The following is a 23,361-nucleotide window of genomic DNA, read 5'->3' as shown; positions in this document are numbered from 1 at the left end:
GGCCTCTATTACCTTTCCTTCACCTCTATTTGGTCAACAGGCTTATATATTTATAATTACAATTACAATTAGTTAACAATTGCTTAATAAGTTAACAAAGAATAAAACTTGAAAAACTTGAAAAACTTGAAAAACTTTGAATTTGCAACTTAACACCTAGAACTTACTCAAATTAAATCAACTTAAATTAAATAAAATCAACTCAACTTAAATCAGATTAAATCAAATTAAATCGTATTAAATCAGATAGAATCAAATTGTAAAGCTATTTTAAACAGGTCTATTCCTCTTTTTTTTTTGCGTCTTTTTCCTTTTCTTCTCTAATTTTGTATATTCTTTTTAATACCTCCCATCCTCTTCCGGAGTCATTTCATCTTTTGTTGCCTCGTATTCTTTTAATACGTGTACCATACTCTCCTCTTTCTACTATAAAAAGTCAATAGTTGATGAACAAATTTATATCAACTTTGAGCCGCCATATTTAATTTCTAATAAAAAATTTTGAAATTTTGACCTCGGAATCTGAAAGAGCAACTCTTTTTACGTAGAAGAGCATATTTTGTTTTAAGTTTTCATGTGATCTCATCACTTTTCTGAGCCGAAAACCAATCGACTATAAAATGTCCGCTTGGGAAGTAATGGATTAAGGGGACAAAGCTAGAACCACTGAGAGTTACCCAAGTAGTTTGAATCGTTTTGGAGTCAAAGGAAATAATCTTATTTGCATTTATGGCTGAAAAAGTCGTAAGAAAGAAAAAGAAATATTGTAGTGCCTTCTGCACCTTCAAGAATATTGAAGAACGTGTTTACCACAGATTCCTGAATCAGAGAAATTAGAAGAAATTAGAAAAGAGTGGATAACCAGATGCAACATAACCGAAAAAATTATGACAAACATTTATGTGTGCAGTGTAGGGGAAAGAGAGGCAAGATGATGACCTTAAGGTTTGTCGAATTTTCCAAATTTTTGATCTATTTTTTTTAGATTCACTGAAGCCTTTTGTATCTACCATAAGAATTAAAAGCTGTTAAATAAATTAGAATTTTAAGAAATTTTGATTTTCTAAGAACGTCAATTTTGTCATCTAGTCTTCCAATGTGAATAAGATGACTTGCAGTAGCTAAAAGAGTCAAATTATAACTTATCTATTGTTTATTTGTATAAACACCAATTTTTTTATTTATTTAACAATATATTAATAGTACAACTACTTTATTTTTTTTAATAACAAGATCAATAAATTGTATATGATAAAAGTTACTTACAGATTACCAATATAACCAGTATTATAAACAATTATGAGCAATAAATTATAAACTTGATTTGCATAATATTAACACAATTATGTTCGTTGCAGAACATAATCTGAAAGTACAAATGCGTTATTCGTCATCTTATCCGCAATTGTAGTATTTGCTTATTTATTTAATATAAAAAGGTTACACTGCTAGAGATATAAAAAATATGAATGCATTAGTATGTGCATTTTTAACTATACTTTATCATGATTTTATTTAAAAATTAAAAGTATTATAATTACGTCATTTTCTGTAAACAAGTTCCAAAAAGTTATGCATGGGTGTACGTAAAACACATTTCTTATTATATTATTTACTTTTGTGGATCGATTGAAATCAAACTACAGCAGATAATCTACTATTATCTAAACTATCTAAAGCCTTTTGTGAGTTCAACATCGGGTCGATATCTGTTATTAGTTTAGAAAAAATTAGCGATTTTTTATCTTATCCACTTCGTCATCTTATCTTTCTTTCCCTACATTTTAAAGAAGATTGTGTATCAAGTAACTAATTCATTTTTTATAATATTTGTTATAATTTTTTATAAATATTATTTGAAACAGCCGATGTGTTTTGTATATGTGCGCTTTCATTCAAAGTTTGAACAATTACTTGGATACCTCTTAGTGGTTCCAGCTTTATCCACTTAAGGAGGTGTTTCAGTTGCTTAATATGCCGAATAAATTGGAGAGTGGAAAATTGAGTTCTGAAATTGACCCCAATTATGCCAAGTCTGCTAAAGACAGGTTTTGCACACTATGTACTACATGTTATAGTAACATAATTTTGGCAGTAATAAAACATGATCTGCAGTGTCAGATAATGTGCTTAGAAATAAAATAGAAATCTAGTAGAATTTGCGTAATAATATAATGGCAGAAATTCGGCCATGCCATTTCATGCAAAAACTGGACAAAATATATCAGCATAGAAAGAACAAAATTTAAGCGTTGTGAATTGATATGATGTATGAACCAGAAGCAAACAAATATTAATTAGAGAATGACATCACTTTACATGAGCAGAAAGTTGTTAGAAGTTAAGCTTACCAAGCAGTATACTCGTAATGACAAAAATCGAGCATGTATTGTCTCAGATTGTAACAGCATAACCACACCAGAATTACTGCAGGATTTGACGTCAAGAAACAATAATAGAAATATAGCATATATCATGTAAAATTTGTTTTTTCTATTTTAATCCACTTTCCACATTATTAAGGAAAAATATATTAAATGTAAAGAATTTTTAAACTAATATTTTAAATTTATATTACCATTGATATTATCAGAAAAATTGTATTGAAATTAGACAGTTATTTTAATATTTTTGCGTATTATTTTTCTTTTAACTCGTACATTAACCCTTGCAGAAAAAATTTCTATGAAAATGTAAAAATATTCACTAAAAGTAAAAATCTGTAGAAGTTTTTAATGTTTTATAAAATATCAAGTTTTTGTAGAAAGAAATTACAAAAAAAAAAAACAAATTACAATTTTCTTAGATAAAAAATTTGTTGCAATAGTATTTTTTAAATATACAAATTTTTTAAAAATACAACAATTATAATTAAAAAATTTTTAAGACATGCGAAATTTTATTAGTTAAAATATTTATTTACTCATATAATACAAGAATTATTTACAAATAATTATAGAAATGTACTGAATTTTACGTTTCGCGTAAACTACAGAACTTTGAGTTTTTTCTATTTTTAGATTCAAGATAGACATCAAGAATAAAAAAACTTTTAGATAGCATTACCAGATTGTCATTTAAAGGGAAACTGTCTAATGTTAATCACTTGTCGATTTGCACTACTTCTCCTGACTCACCTTACCATAAAATCCTTGCAAGATTTCCTGAATTAACGCATTTTGCACCCTTGACTTTTAACAAGTTACATCAAGTAGAACATCACATTGTTACAAGAGGACCTCCTATTTCTCTTACTCCATGAAGACTTTCTCCTGAGAAGCTTAAATTTGTTTGTGAAGAATTTAACCTCATGATTGAGCAAGTAGGCCTTCTAGTAGCTGTTGGTCTTCTCCACTTCACATGGTTCCTAAAAATGATAATTCCTGGAGTCTTTGTAGAGATTACCGTGCTCTTAATGCAATCACTGTTCCTGATCGTTATCCTCTCCCGCAAGTTTTAGATTTAACTATGGGATTACATGGTAAGAATATATTTTCTAAAATTGACTTGGTCAAGGCTTATTATCAAGTTCCTGTTGCTGCAGAAGATATTTCTAAGACTGCTGTAACCACTTCTTTTGGTTTTTTTGAATTTCTTGTCATGCCTTTTGGACTATGTAATGCTGCACAGACCTTTCAACGTCTTATGAACATTATTCTTTCTGGCTTAAACTTCTGTTTTTGCTATTTAGATGACATTTTAATAGCCTCTAATAATGAAGAACAACATCTTAAAACATTTTTCTCTCATCTTAAACAGTTTGGTACGACTATTAATTTATCAAAAAGTCTTTTTGGCCAGTCTGAAATTTCCTTTCTTGGTTTTTTAATTTCTAATCAAGGAATCAAGCCTACTACTGAGAAAATTAAGGCCATTGATTTTAAAAAGCCTAAAACATTTCTTGATTTACGAAGATTTTTAGGAGTCATTAATTTCTATTGCCGATGTTTAAAAGATACTGCTAAACATCAAGCTATTTTGACAGATTATTTAAAGGATAGTAAAAAGCGTGATAGAAGATTAATTATTTGGCACCTGAAGTGGAGGAAGCTTTTTGTTTTTGTAAAGAAGAACTTGCCGAGATTACTACTTTGACTCATCCTGTTTCTGCAGTTCCTCTTATTTTTTCTTGTGACGCTTTTGATTTTGCTATAAGAACGGCCTTGGAACAAATTATTGATGGAATTTCCAAACCTATTGCCTTTTTTTTTTTTTTTAATTAAATGACACTCAACGTAATTATCGTACTTATGATAGAGAGCTTCTTAGTATTTATTCTGCCATTAAACATTTCAGATATTTTCTTGAAGGACGAGAATTTATTATTTAAACGGATCGTAAACCTTTAATATTTGTTTTTCATCAGAAGATGGATAAAACTTCTCGACAGATTCCTCAACTGAATTTTATTGCACAAACCCCCTGTTTATCCAAACTCATGGCAACCATCCTCGAATAATTTTGAATTAAATGAAACTATTTGCTAGTGGTTCGTGCCACAAATGACGCTGTAGTTCGCATTCATATAGACAAATGTTTTTCCATTACTATTCAATATAAAGAAAATTTTGGAAAAACCCTGTATATGTTAAAACAAACCCCTTATTTTTTATCCAGAAGAATTTTGTAACATAATGAGGCCATTTGCATGTGGTTCGGACATCAAATGACGAAAATTTTTGCGGACATACAGACATACAAACTACCAAACTTATATATTTTTGTTTTTTGTAAATCTCTGTTTACGTTAATAACATCATTTTACATTGATTTATTCATTTATTCATTTCCATATACAGGTTTTTTCCTAAATATTTGACGTTACTTTTAGAAATGTATGCCCTTAAATAAAACAACCTGTGTATAGAAAATCCAATCCCATGGCAGTCTTTACGTGTTAAATTTTGAATAAACTGTGTCTATTTGCAAAAGATTCGGACCTTAATTGATGATGTAGTTCGCGGTTATACAGACATACGTTTATCCCTTACTAATCAATATATCGATTTTTGAAAATCCTGTATATCATAAATCCTAACCCATAGCAGCAATTCTCGTAAAATTTGGAATTAAATGAGACCTTTTATATTCTATTTGGGCCAATTAACGAAGGAGTTCTCGGTCATACTGTAATTGCGGACATACAGACTCCCGTGATTTATATATATAGATTTTGAAAATATACCCTGTATACCTTAAAAACAAACCTCTTTTATTCCGGAAGAAATTTAAAACAAAATGAGACTTTTTGTATGAGGATTGCATATCAAATGACGAAAATTAACGCGGACATATAGTTATACAGACAACCGAACTTGTATATATTTTTTTGGATATAGATGGTATATAGATTTTTGGAAAACCCTGTATATGTAAATAACATTTTACATTGATTTATTTTTTTATTTATTTCCATATACAGGTTGTTTTATAAATGTTTGGCGTATCTTTGAAATGTAAATTCTTAATTGAAACACCCTTTATATGAAAAATTCAGTCTCATGGCAGCCTTTTCTCGTTTAATTTGGAATAAAATAAGACTATTTGCAAGAGTTTCGGGCCACAAATGACGATGTAGTTTGCGGTTATACAGACAAATGCTTATCCGTTACTAATCAGTATAAAGATAATTTTTCTAAAACCCTGTATATCGAAAAACCAAACCCATTGCAGCAACCCTCGTATAATTTGGAATAAAATGAGATCTTCTGCATTAGAATTGGGCCCCAATTGACGAAGGTGTTTGCGATCATACAGAAAATACGGACATACAGACTCCCTGGTCTTATATTTATAGTTTTTCTAAAAACCCTGTATATGTTATAAACAAATCTCTAATTATATTCCGGAAGAATTTTTTAACAAAATGGATCCAATTGCATGAGGATCGGACCTCAAATGACTAAAATTATCGCGGACCTACAGACAACCGAACTTATACATATAGATTTTTGAAAAACCTTGTATATGTAAATAACCACATTTTACATTGATTTATTTATTTATTCATTTTCATATACAGGTTGTTTCATAAATGTTTGGCTTAACTTTAAGAAATGATAATCTATAAATAAAACATTCTGTATATTGAAAAACAAATTCCATTGCAGCCTTACTCGCTTAATTTAGTTCTACAATTAAGTTCTAATATATTAGGATGGAATTTACTGAGACCATTTGCATGAGCATCGGTACTCAAATGACCAAAATTATCGCGGAAAATATTTTATATATTTAGATTTTTGAAAAACCCTGTATATGTAAATAAGCACAATTTACATTGATTTATACATTGATTCATATCGAAAAAAGGTTGTTTCATAAATGTTTGGCGTAACTTATGAAATGAATGTACAGAAAATGAAACACCATGTATATAGAAAAACAAAACCCATGGCAGCCTTACTCGTTTACTTTTGGAATAAAATGAAAAAATTTGCTTGAGTTACGGGCCAGAAATGACATTGTAGATCGCGATTAACAAAATATAAATAATTTATGAAAAACTCTGTATATCGAAAAACCAAACTCATAGCAGCAATTCTCGTAAAATTTGGAATAAAATGAGATCTTTTGCATAAGAATCGGGAAATGACGAAGGAGTTCGCGAAGAAACAAATTACTAAACAAAATATAAATAATTTTTGAAAAACCTTGTATATCGAAAATCCAAACCCACAGTAGTAATCTTCGTAAAATTTGGAACAAAATGAGACCATTTGCATTAGAATTTTTCCAATTGTAATAAAATGACTATCTTTTAATACGTTTATAGACAAATTCACTTACAAACGCTCAAACTATTGCACTGACACACATATACAAACTCTCTCAATCACACTAACACATACATACACTTACACAACTACACTATTAATTTTTTTATAATTTATCATTTTCAAATACAATCGCATCCCATATCACTTCGACTAACATACCTTAAATACTCATAGTCTCACGAACACACACAATCTCTGTCTCTCCACCTATTTCTTTCTTTAAATTTGTTATTTTTTTAAATTGGCTTTTTTTAATTTAAAGTTGTAAACAATCAACTATTTCTGTTAAATTTTAATACCCTAAAAATTTTTTTTTCTCCGTAAAAATATAATTTCTTAGTGTTTCCGTTTTTAATTTTTTTAATAAACCTTCTGCTAGCAAATTTCTAAAATCCATGCTTTAATCCTCTCACAAACTACAACTGATCTTTTTTTAAAAAAAAACTTAAAAATATTTTTCAATCTTTCTGTTTTTCCTATACTATAATAAACACAACACGCACCTTTAGTCTCATCCACACAAACGTACTTTGTCTCCCTTTCCATTTCTTACTTAAAAAAATATTTTATTTGATAAAGAAATTTTATTACAAATTATATCAATATATACAACCAAATTTTCTTCTCTAATATGTTTTCCTTCAAAATAAAAATTAATTTGATAAATTTGTTTTTTAAATTGTGTTTTTAGTTTTAATTTTATTTTGTTTTTCTTCCACGTTTTTTTCAGGATACTATTTTCCTTGCTTTTTTCGTTAAAAACGTGTTCCAAAATCTTTTCCAATTTTTTTTCAAATTTTATTTGTACGTCCACTAAAATTTTATTCCAATCATCTTCAAAAGCTTAAATTTTAAATTTTTGAATTATTAATTAATTTCTCAAATATTTATAAATAGATTCTTTTTTTTAAATAGAATAAATTTAAATAATCATTAATAATTGATTTTTTAAACAAATTTAATTATTAGTTAATTTTTTGAAGATACCTTTTTTCAAATTTTTAATTTCTTTTTGTCTTTCTGCACTAATTTCTTTTTTTGATTTTTCTTTGAATCATTTTCTAAAATTAATTTTTTTAAGGTTAATTTTTTTTTCATAAAAATTTGTGCTTTTTAAAAAAATGCCATATTTAGTATTTAATTTTTTCTTCCTATAATGGAATTTACTTCATTAAAATCCTTATTCCTTTGATTTACACTGGCGCAAAAAAAACGAAACAAAATTTTTGACCGATTTTTAGGCAATCTTCAAAGTGATGCAACTTTGCGAAAAATTATCCAAATTACATGTACTTTTTTTTAAATTAAAGGGCAAAGACTACTTTGAGAATCCCTACGCGAAAGTTTGATTTGTTAAGTGCGAACCTTTTGTATCGCATGAAAACCAAACATGTGTTTTTTAATTGAAAAAAGTAAAAGTTTGTTATCATTTTGTACAGGTTTCTCGTTAAAATTTTGCTAATATTAATTCAGATTCTTAAAGTTCATTCTTTTCTAAGCAATTAAAAAAAAAATACATGTCGATACGATGTTTTTTGTTGATTGCACGCGAGTTTGAAATTTGCACTGCATTTTAGGGTATTTTAGCGAATAAATACGGTATTTTTTGAATATCATGAATTTTGAGTATCAATATGATATTGCACATTGATTTTATTCGTGTTTAACTCAATCATACCGCCGTCATCAAAGTGACCCGATGTGCACCACGTGGAGAATGACGATTGGATTTGGTACATCTGTGGTCCTGAAAAGGCTGATTTTTTAGAAAAAATTTGAACTTTTATTTTTTATGTATTAGCATGTGTATATGTATGTTTACGTGTATGTGTGGGTTTATGAGTATAGATGAATGTGATCTTCTGTTGACTTCAGTGAAATTGGTGCGTCAGCTATCCGTTATATTCAGATCAGTAAGTACAAATTTCCACCGATGAATTTCAGAGCCACATGATGTTCAAACTCCGATCGTCATTCTCCACGTGGTGCACATCGGGTCACTTTGCTGACGGCGGTATAATTGAGTTAAACACAAATAAAATCAATGTTTAATATCATATTGATACTCAAAATTCATGATATTCAAAAAATACTGTATTTATTCGCTAAAATACTCTAAAATGCAGTGCAAATTTCAAACTCGTGTGCAATCAACAAAAAACATCGTATCGACATGTATTTTTTTTAAAATTGCTTAGAAAAGAAGGAACATTAAGAATCTAATTTAATATTATCAAGATTTTAACGAGAAACTTGTGTAAAATAATAACAAACTTTTACTTTTTTTAATTAAAAAACACATGTTTGGTTTTCATGCGATACAAAAGGTTTGCACTTAACAAATCAAACTTTCGCGTAAGGATACTCAAAGTAGAGTCTTTGCCTTTTAATTAAAAAAAAAGTACATGTAATTTGGATGATTTTTTGCAAAGTTGCATCACTTTAAAGATTGCCTAAAAATCGGTCAAAAATTTTGTTTCGGTTTTTTTTTGCGCCAGTGTATTTATTTGAGCGTCACATAATTAATTATTAAACGTTTTTTACAATCGTATTTTTTTATTAACTTAAAACATTTTTTTATTAACTTAAAAAAAACATATTTTATATATACTATTCCTTTAGCGGTTATTTAATTTATTTTTGTCCATTTTAAATTTTTAATTTTCTTTAAATCATAAAGATATATTTTTTAAAAGTATATTCTTCTTTTTTCCAAAAGTCACCTAAAATTAATTATATGTCCCAAATCTTTTAAAATATTTTACTATTATAATTTTTTTTTTATAAATTATTTATATTATAAATTTCCAAAAAGGTTAAAATAAATAAACTTTTTTTTTGCTAAAGTTAAATTAAAATTTTTTACATTACTTTTTAATTATTTTTTTTAAATATAAATTATCTTTTTTTACTTGTTTTTTAAAAAATACTTGGGTTTTTTTAAACTATACTATTCACTTTTTTGTTTTTTAGTCAACCTAATTAAACCTAATTTATAAAATTATAAAAACCAAATTTTAATTTTATTCTTTACATATCTTTTTTTAAACTATTTAATTTTTTAAAAAAATTTTGTTTAAAATAATGAGTTTTAATAACACATAATTTCAATTTAAAATTAATTTTGGCGGACATACCTTTTTTCCCATCTTTATTAACTTTCGGTAAAGCTGCAGTTTTTAAAGATATTTTTGGATTATTTTTGAAATCGATATTTAATTTGAATTTTTTAAATGTATCAGTAATTTTTTTTAAAGGTTAAATTTTTTTTAATTGGTAAAAAACAAAAATTCCCTATTTTTAATTTTATTCCATTTTTTTAATTAATTTTTATTTGAAAATTTTAACAATTATTTTTAATAATAGACGAAGGATTAAATAATATAAGCCTTTTTAAATTCTTCATTATTTTTTTTTCTTCTTTTAAAATATTTCCTTTTAAATTTTACATCTTTTAAAGTCAAACTTCGGTCGTCTTCCTTTTTTTCGTACGCTCCATAATGTGAAGTTTCCCGTAAAATCAATTTTTGTATAAATTGAAATGCACAGTCTGTTTGAAGCTTCATCAAATAAACATGTAAAATATGAAACTATCAACATTAAATATTATCGATTTAGTCTTTTTTTTTTACTATAAACAGGGTTTAACTTAAAGTATTATTCTTGCTTGAATGGTCTATATGTACATGTAGTTAAGCACATTTTACATTAAACTCCTCGTTAAATTTGTAACAAAATGAAACCTTTTGCCAGAGAATCTGTCCACAAATGACGAAGGAGTTTGGGAACATACTGAAATTTCTAAACAAAATGTAAATAGTTTTTGAAAAACTGTTTTTTTGAAAAACCAAACCCATAGCAGCAATCCTTGTAAAATTTGTAATAAAATGAGACCTTTTGAATTAAAATCCTTATTTTTTTCCGATAGAATTTTCAATCAAAATAATACCAATTGCATTATATATATATATATATATATATATTTTTTTTTTTGAAAAACCCTGTATATGTAATTAACAACATTTTACATTGTTATCTACATTTCTTCATTTCCTTAAAAAGGTTGCTTTATATATATATGGCGTAACTTAAAAAAAAGAATGTCCATAAATGAAACACCCTGTATATGGAAAAACAATCGCATTGCAGCCATACTCGCTTAATTTAGTTCTACAATAAAGTTCTAATACATGCTCATCGGTACTCAAATGATCAAAATTATTGCGGACTATATTTTATAGATATAAATTTTTGAAAAACCTTGTATATGTAAATAACATTTTACAATGATTTATACCATTATTCATTTCCATAAACAGGTGGTTTCATAAATGTATGCCGTAATTTTAAGAAATAAAAGTCCATAACTGAAACACTCTGCACTCTGTATATGGAAAAACATAACCAATGGCAACCTTAAATTTGGATTAAAATGAGACCATTTGCTTAAGATTTGGACCACAAATAATGATGTAGATCGCGGTTGACAAACGCTTATCCGTTACTTAACAAAATATAAATAATTTTTGAAAAACTCTGTATATCAAAAAACCAAACTTATAGCAGCAATCCTCGTAAAATTGGAATAAAATGAGACCTTTTGCATTAGAATCGGGCCACAAATAACGAAGAAGTTTGAGAACATACAGAAATTACCAAAGAAAAATAAATAATTTTTGAAAAACTTTGTATATCGAAAAACCAAATCCATAGCAGCACTTCTTGTAAAATTTGGAACAAAATGAGACCTTTTGCATTAGAATCGGACCACAAATAACGAAGAAGTTTGAGAACATACAGAAATTACAAAAAAAATATAAATAATTTTTGAAAAACTCTATATTGAAAAACCAAACTTATAGTAGCACTCCTCGTAAAATTTGGAACAAAATGAGACCTTTTGCATTAGAATCGAACCACAAATGACGAAGGAGTTCGGGAGAAAAAAGAGAAAAAAACGGACATACAGATATCCGGTACTTATATATAACAAATGTCTCGGAACGCGCCGATTATTATCGAATAGTGTCTCGGAACAAACCATTTGACAAATATATATATATATATATATATATATATATATATATGTAGATATGCCATAATTTTGTTATTATTTTTTGTCGTTAGGTTAGGTTTTCAGTATTTCTGCTGTGTTTATGCTGTTACAATCTGAGACGATAATATATGCTCGATTTTTGTCATTACCAGTATGGTACTGAGTAAGCTTAACAACTTTCTGCTCTAACAACTTTCTGCCTATACGAAGTGATGTCATTCTCTAATTAATTTTTGCTTACTTTTTGTTGATACATCATATCAACACCCAATGCTTACATTTTGTTCTTTCTATACTACAAAAAAAAAGGGGAACACTTTTTGTATACCAAAAATTTAGGCTATTTTCAAACTGCTGCAACTTAGCAAAAAATCATCATAGAAACAAAATCTAAAAAGCGTTTTAAAGCTTGAAACTTCTTCTTTCAAATGTTTTTTGGCGATTTTAGTTATCTTTTTTTTTTACCAACGTGGCACAATGATGAAGCTTGACCCGTTAAAATGAAAATTTTTTATGCGCGCTGCGCTGCATCTCGCGTGAAAAAAATCATAGAGTATTTTTGTTACTTGCATCTTAGAGCGAGAACTTTTCCCTTTAATTTGAGTGGTTGCTCATTGCTGTACGATTTCTTTTTGATCGAGATATTGAGATTTTAATAAAAAATGGTCTTTTTGAGTTTCATCGCTTGTTACTCGTGAACAAATCAACGTACAGCGCTTAGCAAAAAAGCGTTAGAAAGCTGAAAGTTTGCACTTTTGAATGGTGTTATCAATTTTTTCACAGATTTACTTTTTCTAACAACAAATCGCGTTCAAAGATGACGTAAAAAATCGCATATTTTAGGGTTTTTATTTAGTTCAAGGTACTGTTGTGAAGAAAGATCCAATCACATCGCTAAAGCGAAGTTTTATAGTACGATTACTCCCCAGTGATAAACACTAACGTTTATGAAATAAAACATTTGCATTCCACGTGTTTATCATTCTTGAAATTGCTGAAATTGCTTAAAAAGTTTTTTCAACAATTTTTCTACATCCTTATGACCAAGTTACAAAGTCAACCTTACATTTAAATGACGCTTACCGCCGGCATTAGCGTTATCCAATGTGCACCACGTGGAAGATGCCGGTCGGATTGTGCACATTGCACGCGCGCGCGTGTGCGTGTGTGTGTATGTGTTTTACAGCAAAAGTAAGAACCTCGCGGTTCGTCACGCGCGCTCGCGGCTGTTCTTTGCGACTTCTTAAATGTCGTTTTATGTTGTTTCAAATGCGTTCAAATGTCTACGCGGCATTTTGAAAATTTCGTATACAAGCTCAATACTTCACGAGAATCGTCTGTGTGTTTGTTAAAACATTTGTTTTAAAGCTTCTATACATAAACATTACATGTAAACATTACGAGTACGCACTTACTCACATACACACCGTAATGTTTACAAATAATGTTTACGTACAAAGAGACTTTGAAATAAATGTTCAGTACACAGACGACTTTCATAGTGTATTGAGCTCGTATAGGAAATTTTCAAAATGCCGCGTAGACATTTGCCTGCAACAGAAATTGCACAAATAATCGCATTTCTTGAAGAAGGTTTTCGCGTGCGTCATGTAGTGCATCATGTTGGTGTGTCTAGCTCTGTAGTGAGTAGAGTTTGGTCACGATATCAAGAGACAGGACGTTTTATAAGACCGAAGACAGTGGTCGTTGTCGAATAATTACAATTCGACAAGATCAAAACACCGTTTGCTACGCTTTGCAAAGACGGACAATTACTGCAAGAAATATTTGCAATGAATTCTGTTTACATAACGTATCTGAACAAACGATTCGTAATTGTTTAAGAGAGACCGAGAGTCGTCTGTGTACTGAACATTTATTTCAAAGTCTCTTTGTACGTAAACATTACAGTATGTATGTGAGTAAGTGCGTATTCGTAATGTTTACATGTAATGTTTATGTATAGAAGCTTTAAAACAAATGTTTTAACAAACACACAGACGATTCTCGTGAAGTATTGAGCTTGTATACGAAATTTTCAAAATGCCGCGTAGACATTTGAACGCATTTGAAACAACATAAAACGACATTTAAGAAGTCGCAAGGAACAGCCGCGAGCGCGCGCGTGATGAACCGCGAGGTTCTTATCTTTGCTATAAAACACATACAGCCAACTTCCTTCGCTGCGTCTGCGGAGATGTCCGATGTGGCGGAGGACCGCCACATTATACTTTTATAATATAGGATTGGTAGTCCTATATTATAATAATAAAAATTTTTATTTTTTTGGAGTGACATTTAACTCCAAGAAATTTAGTGAAATTAATTGCACCTAGAATAGATGATACACCTTCGATGAAGGGAGAAAATAGATAGATCAATTGAGGCCCCTCTATAGAAAATATTAGGTGCTAAGGAGAGGGTGGAGTAAATTATTCAGTCTGTTTCTACTCCTGAATTAATAAATCTTCCCAGGAGATTGTTTACATCGATTCACAAATAAAATTATAACTCAAAAAACGAAAAGATTCGACAAATCTGTCGCCAATCTGTCGTCATTTAGGAATACAGATCTGCTGCATATTTGGCGCAAATCTACTGTGAGTTTACGTTGCAACATTGTTCTCAATTTGCTGTGTGAAATTGTCATAGTATTGCTAGTGACAGATCTGTTCTGATGTTGCACCTACCCACTATACAAAAAAACGTATTTAATATATTTCATAGATGTTCTTCTGAAACATGAAATGTTTCAGAGACTCATACTGAAACGTTTTAAAAATGTAACATAAACAGTTAATGTCCGTATTTAAATACTTACATGTGAAACGTTATAGAAATATTTCTTGATATTATATCATAAATATTTTTTAAAAACTGTATTTAAAAAGCGTTATTGTGGTATATTACTATAATAATATTTATAGCGATATCATAAATATCTTATATAAGATCCATTTTGATAGCTCCGATTAGATCGATCAGTAATTATAGAATTGCTAATAAAATAAATTTTACTACATATCCCAGGTAGCACGTACTTGTTTCAAAAACGTTTCACAAATGTTTCTTTGAAACGTTTCATAACCGGCTCTTGGAAACGTTTCTAATTGGTAAAAATGTCCGTTTAAAAAACGTTTAGGGAAACGTTTTTTTAATAGAAAAAATACGTTTAAGAAACGGTTAAAATACGTTCTTTTTCTTTATTTTATAAAATTTATTTTTTTACAGATTTAATAAAATAATTCATTCACGCGCGCGCGCGTTTTCTTTTCTCAAGAAAAACTTTTTGCCACAAACATCACTTTTCTCTTTGCATTTTTTTACTTATATATATATATATATGTCTTCAAAATGCAATAAAAAATACGATATAGGCCCCGAGAGCTCACTACGATAGCATAGATTGATTCGTTTTGTGTCATTGTGGATAGTCTGCTTATGTAGCCTTTGGAGTGTAAATTGCATTACGAGAAAGGTGTCGTGTGCGTCGTTCCCTAGTGGCGGTCCGCGAACTACAGCGCGGTTACTGAGACCATATAGGATTGAATTGATTTGTTGCACATATTTATTTCAAAAATGTTTTATACACATACACGCGCGTGCGCAATTGGGTAACCATATTATTATCTTTCTATAAAAATGTTAATAAATTATCTCGTAAACATACAAGTAGAATGTATCTTTTGATACCTGTATGAGACAATTTGAAACATTTCATGTATGTTTCATGTTTAGTGGGCAATTTGATATTAGGATATGATGATAATTCTTGCTTGCAATTAGGGCGCACTTGAGGACACAGTAGGCCATGATTTTGGTAGCTTGATTCCGCAAGAAATTTTTAGTAATTTGCTGATAATTTGGCAGCAAATTGTTAGCTGAGTTACGCAGATTCTACTAAATATCTATTACATTTATTGTCCAACCAAAGATTTGGTTTTAGTTTCGACTGGTTTTGGCTCAAAACACGATTTTTGGCTACATTTTGGTTTTGACTGAAAAATGGCCGAACCTTTGACTGCCGCCGAAACTATGTTCGGCACATTTCGGATTATTTAGCATATAACATTAGATTATTTAATTTTGATTATTAACAAAAAATGTAAACGAAATAATTGTAAATCATATTACTGTCAGTAATCTATTGACCAATATTATTACTTACTGACAAATTATTACGAAATATTTATATTTTGTTAATTATGTTTGAGAATAAAAATAAGAAAAGATAAATTTTGTTTTAAGAAGTTTATTTTTTGTTTTATTTTTTAAAAAAGAGTTTGTTTTTGTTTTATTTTTTGAAGAAACATATTTCATTTTTATTCGATAAGATTTTATGTAACTGTAAAAATTTCAATTTTAATAAATAATTAATATGTTTTATTAGTATGTATTTTGTTCTATATAATAATTAATTAAATTATTAATTATGTATGACTAAGTTAAAAAAGCGAGTTTCGGTTTTGGCCGAAAATGACTTGAAAAACCGAAATCCGGTTTCGGTTTTGGTAAAACCTAGTTTGTCGGACACTAATTACATTTCTGACACACAAGCACATTATCTGACACTGCAGATCATGCTTTATTATTGTCAAAATTATGTCATATAACATGCAGCACATAGTGTGCAAAACCTTTTTTTAACAGACTTGGCTATTGGGGTATTAGAATATCTTCGAAATATGTTTTTCATTAGACAGTATCGTTGAGATAAAAATCTCTAGAAACGGAAAGAATAAAATATATTGTTGACTAAACTGACCAAATTTATTGAGGTTAATTACACAACGTTTTGACCATAATTTTAAATTCTAAAATAAAATCTTTAAACTAAACAAATGCGTTTAGCTAAAAAAAGTAGTTGTTTTGCAATTGTAAAATTCTTTAACATGATTGGTTATTGTTCTTAATTTTTGTCGAACCTAAATGTACAAATTACATTTTTTTGGTCGATATCAAACCAATTATTTCAACTTCTATATTTTTTTCCAGAAAGTTTTAATTTTTATTTTATATATGCTATGTTTTCTATGAATTCTAGAATTTGTTTTATACATTTTTTAATCCTTTTAGATGCAGAAAAACAGTTTTGAATTTATATATGTGCGTGCGTGCGTGCGTGCGTGCGTGCGTGCGTGCGTGCGTGCGTGCGTGCGTGCGTGCGTGCGTGCGTGCGTGCGTGCGTGCGTGCGTGCGTGCGTGCGTGCGTGCCACTCATTAAATGTTTATAAAAATTGGACAATAAATAAACTTTTGTTTAAAATGCATTGTAGAGGAAATCTTGCTTTTTGCTCTGTTACTGGAATTTTAAAAAAAGTTATACGACTCTTATAGACAGACTATTAGACAGACTATATACAGAAAGTTTTATAATTTTTTGGTTAATGTTATGATTGTAACATTTATGCTCAGTGACGAAATAGAAACATCCCTATTATTTGGCGACGATCGATCTATGATAACGCTATACATGAGCTTGACAAACATCAGTTATCAGCTGCAGACGTCCGTGTGTCATCATCTGGTCAATTATGTTCATGAAACTATGCATTTTTGGCACAATCTGATCAAAGAAAGGTTATCTAAGTACGTTTTTTGATTTGAATACATTAAGAAAATAATACTACACACCTTGACGACAAAAATTTAGTGAAATTTTGAAGAAATTTAGAGAAACTGTTTATTACGTTTTATTAAATTTCATGAAATTTTAATGAATATATGACAAAATTTGAACATTTTGAACTTTTAACAAATTATATTTTGTTAAAAGAATTTTTTCTGAATTGAAAGAAAAATAGATAACATCTCAGTTAGCAAAATGACGCAAACTTTGCGCGAAGTTTGCCGCAAACTCGAGCAAACCTTTGCAGCAAAATTACGACAAGATGTGTCCACATTAAGCTTAGCTTTAGCTGGCAAGGCTTGTCGTAAATAGTATGACACATTTTATTCAGATAACAAGGTAAAACTGGCTAATAAAACACAACAGTAAATTTGTAGCAAGAACAAGAGAAATCTTGCCGTACACAATATGATAGCAAATTTGTGGCAAGAACAGAGCAAACCTTGCTGTACATAGCATGATAGCAAATTTGTGGCAAGAACAAGGCAAATCTTGCCATACACAATATTAATGATAATGATAATAAATTTGTGGCAAAAATAGGGCAAATCTTGTCAAAATTAAGATAGATAAGTTGACAAAAATGAAATATTGGAGTGATCAGTCCAATATTATAATATATGTGAATGGTGAGAATAATGCAATTGTACTTGATTCTCTGTTCTCGGGAGCCCCTTTTATTCACTCAGTAGGTGAATCTTTCACGAAAAATGTGCCATCTTGGGGTAGATAGTCACCCAGAAATGAAGTGGTCTTTGTTAAAATCTGATAATGCAACCCTGTTATTTGCATAAAATATGTGTCATACTATTTGCCTTGTTGCCAGCAAAAGTTAAGCTGTTTACGGACACACCTTGTCGCAATTTTGCTACAAAAGTGTGCTCGGCAAGTTTTAGTTTGTTCTTGCTACTAATTTGCCATTATTCCGTGCTTAGCAAGATTTTTTCTGTTTCATAAATTTGTTGTTATGTCGTGTGGCAAAGTTTGCTCTGTTATTTGCGTAAATTTTGCATTTTATCGTGCCGGAGCAAACGTTATGATTTCTCTACGTAATTATGTACAAATATTTTTCTGTTATTTACAGCATTGTGTAATGAAAACTTTTGTCGTAAATTTGCTCGAAACTTTTAGAAAACAAAGCAAAAAACAATTACTTATCATAGAATTGCTGTTAAAATTGAAATAATCTTTGTTGTAAAGCTTTTACGATACGTGATTTTAGGAGGTCTGGTTAGCTGGAATTTTAATGGGAATTTTACGTAATGTAATAAAATTTCAAAACAAAAAGTTGTAAGCAATATTGATACGAGAATTTTCAATATTTAAAATTAAAAGAAATAAAAGTGAATATGAAAACTGGACATAATTGTTATGTGAATGAAAAATATTTCTCTCAAATAATTACCCTTACAGCACATGAACATCTCAATAAGGTTATGACAATCTTTAATTGTGAGATGGTAACTTTCCACGATTAATATGTTATGTGCCAAATCAATTTTTAATAGAGCTTGAAGAAAATTGTTAGGTAGATCAAGCTGTTTTGCATAACTGGTTGAAATTTTAAAACGATTTATTGTGCTGAACTTGAGCTATGAAGCCTCAAAGTTGTGTATGTAACATAGGGAAGATAGAAGAAAAATCGAACGTTATGTCTTACAGACAAAAATCCTAACAATATATTTTCTTAAAAACATTGTTACAACATATTATTTATATTAAATTAAAACAAAGTTTACGATGATTGCCCGTGCCGTTTCTACATAAATTTAATCAAAAGTTTATTATTTTTATCCCGACTACAAGTGTACAAATAGCGAGTGACTCACTCACAGCGTAGCGGCAATGTCATGCCGCATGAACGAAAGTGTGTGTGAGAGAGAAGCGAGTATTTGCGTGTGAGTTTCTATGTCTCACTTTTACTTTATTTTTCTCGGTGCTCTCGTGCAATGCGACGTTGCCAGTTTATTGTTCACTCTGTTGTAAGATTGTGTATGTTATGTGCGTGTGCACATGAACACGAAGCGTCACGCGTGTATAGCCCAGTTCAAAGGTGTCATCATTTTTTGCTTATCTTAACCTTTGACCACCGACATTGAAAACTTGTTACTTCTCTTAGAAAGTCCCAAAATGTCATATTTATATCTTAGAAATAATTCGTATAATGTTTTGATCATCGTAGCGTCAATATATTGATTTTTCGATCAAAAGGTTAAGGTTATTTGCGTTTTCTTTCTTTTCCGCGGACCGTTTTTGAGTACGACTGCAGAGTACATAATACCTTAAATAACCTACCATTAACCTGCCAGCAACATGAAAATAATCGTCTAAACTCTTTCCATTAACGTTACAGCATAGTAATGTGATATTAATATTAATACAACATTACAGGAATGTTTTTAGAATGGTTTATTATTTATAATAAGATATCTAAAACAAGAATTTTGAGAAAAAATTTGCCATTATTTCTCAGTGCGATTATAGTCACTCGATTTATATTCACATTTGTTACAGCATTACTTAAAATTTCTGTAATCAGAAAAACGATCACCCATCTATCTGTTACCCATCATCAACGTTACTTGATTTTGAAAATCATATGAAAATTAAATTTTGTGATGATTTATGAACAAGTTATGTTTATGGATACATATTTTTTATCGATTCAAGAGATGTTATCAGAAAGAAGAGAAATATATGTAGTTAAATTATATTTCTAATTAATAAATAGAAGAAAGGCACCGAGTTTGGAACAGTTTTTTAAATTGGAATATTGTTTTTATGATACATGTCAAAAAAGGCATCTAACGAAATGAGTGGCACCCGTTTGGCCACGTCAATATTGGCCACGGTCCCGATTGATCACGTCAATATTGGCCACGTCAATATTGACCACGTCAATATTGACCACGTCAATATTGACCACGATCCCGATTGACCACGGGGTGGATTGGCCACGCGTTATTATTGACCACGTCATTATTGCCCACGCGTCAATATTGACCACGTCATTATTGCCTACGCGTCAATATTGGCCACGCGTCATTATTGGCCACGCGTCAATATTGACCACGTCAATATTGGCCACGTCAATATTGCCCACGTCAATATTGCCCACGTCAATATTGGCCACACGTCATTATTGACCACGTCAATATTGGCCACGCGTCATTATTGACCACGTCATTATTGCCCACGCGTCAATATTGACCACGTCATTATTGCCTACGCGTCAATATTGGCCACGCGTCATTATTGGCCACGTCATTATTGGCCACGCGTCAATATTGACCACGTCAATATTGGCCAAGTCAATATTGCCCACGTCAATATTGCCCACGTCAATATTGGCCACACGTCATTATTGACCACGTCAATATTGGCCACGCGTCATATTGACCACGTCATTATTGCCCACGCGTCAATATTGACCACGTCATTATTGCCCACGCGTCAATATTGGTCACTATTGGCCACGCGTCAATATTGACCACGTCACTATTGACCACGCGTCAATATTGCCCACGTCATTATTCCCCCCGCGTCAATATTGCCCACGTCATTATTGCCCACGTCATTATTGCCCACGCGTCAATATTGACCACGCGTCAATATTGTCAACGTCAATATTAATCATTTTTTAAAAATTTGTTTGTATGTTATGAAATGTTATTGAAAAAGTTTCTGAGTGATCCAAATTTATTGAAACAGTGAAACATTTTATTTCGTTTGTAGAAGTTAGCCAAAATTTGGTTAGGTCTGTCAAAACTCTATACAAAATTGCATAGGTAGTTTCCCTCCTAAAATATTGAATAATTTCAGACATAAGATATGTTTTCAGACAAATATTGACAAACAAATACGTCCACATGAAATTATAATTTGTGTATCCCTTGTAAAAAGCATGTTTTCTAAATATATGTCATAATATATGTTAAATGTATGTTATATCATATAGCATTAGTATAAAGCCCTATTCATAAATGAAAAATATGCTGCGGTTAATATTGACTACAGAGAATATCTGTTTTTGATATAATTGTTCAAAGTTCGTAATGCACAGACGTTAGATATTTTCAATCGGGTTGGAGATTAGTCGTATTTAATAATTATAATTCGATATATTTAAACAGATATATATATATATTTGGCAATTGATGATTTTGACGACATCTAGAAATTACCATATATTATTGCATACATTAGAGTACATTGACTCTCTGATGCATACATGGCTAATATTTATGAAATACAACTTATTAGTGCATATGTATAAACAAATAATTACAGATTGATGATTTCAACGACATCACAAGGTTATACCTAATATATATGGTTAACTACCAGCTAGATACCATATATTATTGCATACATTAGAGTACATTTACTCTTTGATGCATACATAATATTTTTGAAATATAACTTGTTGATACGTATATATAAACAAATAACTACAGATCAATGATTTTGACGACATTACAAGGGTATATTTAATATATGGTTAAATACCATATATTATTTTATACATTAGAGTACATTGACTCTCTGATGCATACATGACTAATATTTTTGAAATACAACTTATTACATATGTATAAACAAATAATTACAGATTGATGATTACAACGACATTATAAAGTTTTATACATGGATACATAATGTTGATGATTAACTGAGTAAATTAACTATCTAACATATACATATACATAAACACATTTTTTAAATATAACATATTAGTAAGTATACATAAATAATTAACTAAGAAATGACGATTTCCATGACACTATATCATTTTACAGTGACATGTGATTTGTTAGGAATTTTGTTTATTTACATAATTTTAATCATATATTTAATTTAACAAGCATACATTAAAAAAAATTTTAAACACAGCAATATAAAATAATACAATTTACAAAAATAATAGTAATTTAAAAATTTAACTTACAAGGGAACCTCGCGAAAATTCTGATTTTAATGAAACTTGGCATAAATGTAGAAGGGGTAAATACATGAATTTAGAAATTAAAAGTGGGTGCTTATAAACGGTTTAAAGAGTTGAAACCACCCTTCAAAAATGGTGAGTTTTTGTCTTTTCTCGATATATTTCGTAAACTAAACAAAGTATTAAAAAATGTTTCATACAAAAGTTTTACAGTATAAATGCCTCTATTTAACTATGCTATTTATTTTTTCAAAAAAAATTTTTTTTAAAAACAATTTTTTTTCCTTGAAAAAGTTTTTTTTTTGAAAAAAAAAATAAATAGCATAGTTCAATAGAGGTATTTATGTCGTAAAACTTTTGTATGAAACATTTTTTAATATTTTGTTTAGTTTACGAGATATATCGAAAAAATGCAAAAATGTCTCAACTTTGAAGTGTGGTATCATCCCTTCAAACCGTTTTTGAACTGAAATAAAACATTTCTAAATTAATATATTTACTCCCTCTACATTTATGCCAAGTTTCATTAAAATTAGACAATTTTTCGTTTGGTCTTATAAACGGTTTGAAGGAGTGAAATTACCCTTTAAAGGTTGATATATTTTTATCTTTTCTCGCTATATCTCGTAAACTAAACAAAATAAAAAAAAATGTTTTATACAAAAGTCTTACAGCCTAAATACCTTCATTTAACTATGCTGTTCATTAAAAAAAAAAAAAATTTTTTTTTAATTAAAATAAATTTTTAATAAAATTGATTTTTATGTATATAGCATTTATAAAGTAATTATACTATCTTATACTACGTTCTATTTATATCATCTATGTGTATATTATGTATGTTATATATTATCTATGTTATAATACTATACATTTATATTATCTGCATCTTTATATGTATTAGTTTTCATCTAACAGTTGCGCAATATTAGGTAGTCACATTGCTTTCACA

General features: G+C 29.4%; 1 protein-coding gene across 8 annotated transcripts in view; it reads left to right on the top strand.

Moving 5' to 3' along the window:
* The window catches only part of LOC105839018 (RAD50-interacting protein 1), a 150,593-nt gene that overhangs the window by 6,643 nt on the left and 120,589 nt on the right, over nt 1-23,361 (top strand). For 7 of the 8 annotated variants that reach the window (XR_004963910.1, XR_004963911.1, XM_036289019.1 and 4 more), the window contains one exon: nt 17,251-17,424. The exons of the other annotated variant lie outside the window; for it this stretch is intronic. Coding sequence is in view for 5 of the 7 variants with exons in the window: in XM_036289019.1 (XP_036144912.1) it covers nt 17,251-17,424 (174 nt within the window). In the remaining 2 variants the exon portion in view is untranslated. The remainder of the gene's footprint in view (nt 1-17,250; nt 17,425-23,361) is intronic. 8 annotated transcript variants of the gene reach the window in all.

The sequence above is a fragment of the Monomorium pharaonis genome, chromosome 6, assembly GCF_013373865.1.
Source record: "Monomorium pharaonis isolate MP-MQ-018 chromosome 6, ASM1337386v2, whole genome shotgun sequence".
Classification (NCBI taxonomy): domain Eukaryota; kingdom Metazoa; phylum Arthropoda; class Insecta; order Hymenoptera; family Formicidae; genus Monomorium; species Monomorium pharaonis.
Note: the sequence above shows the minus strand (reverse complement) of the source record. Positions and strands in the feature narration are given on the sequence as shown.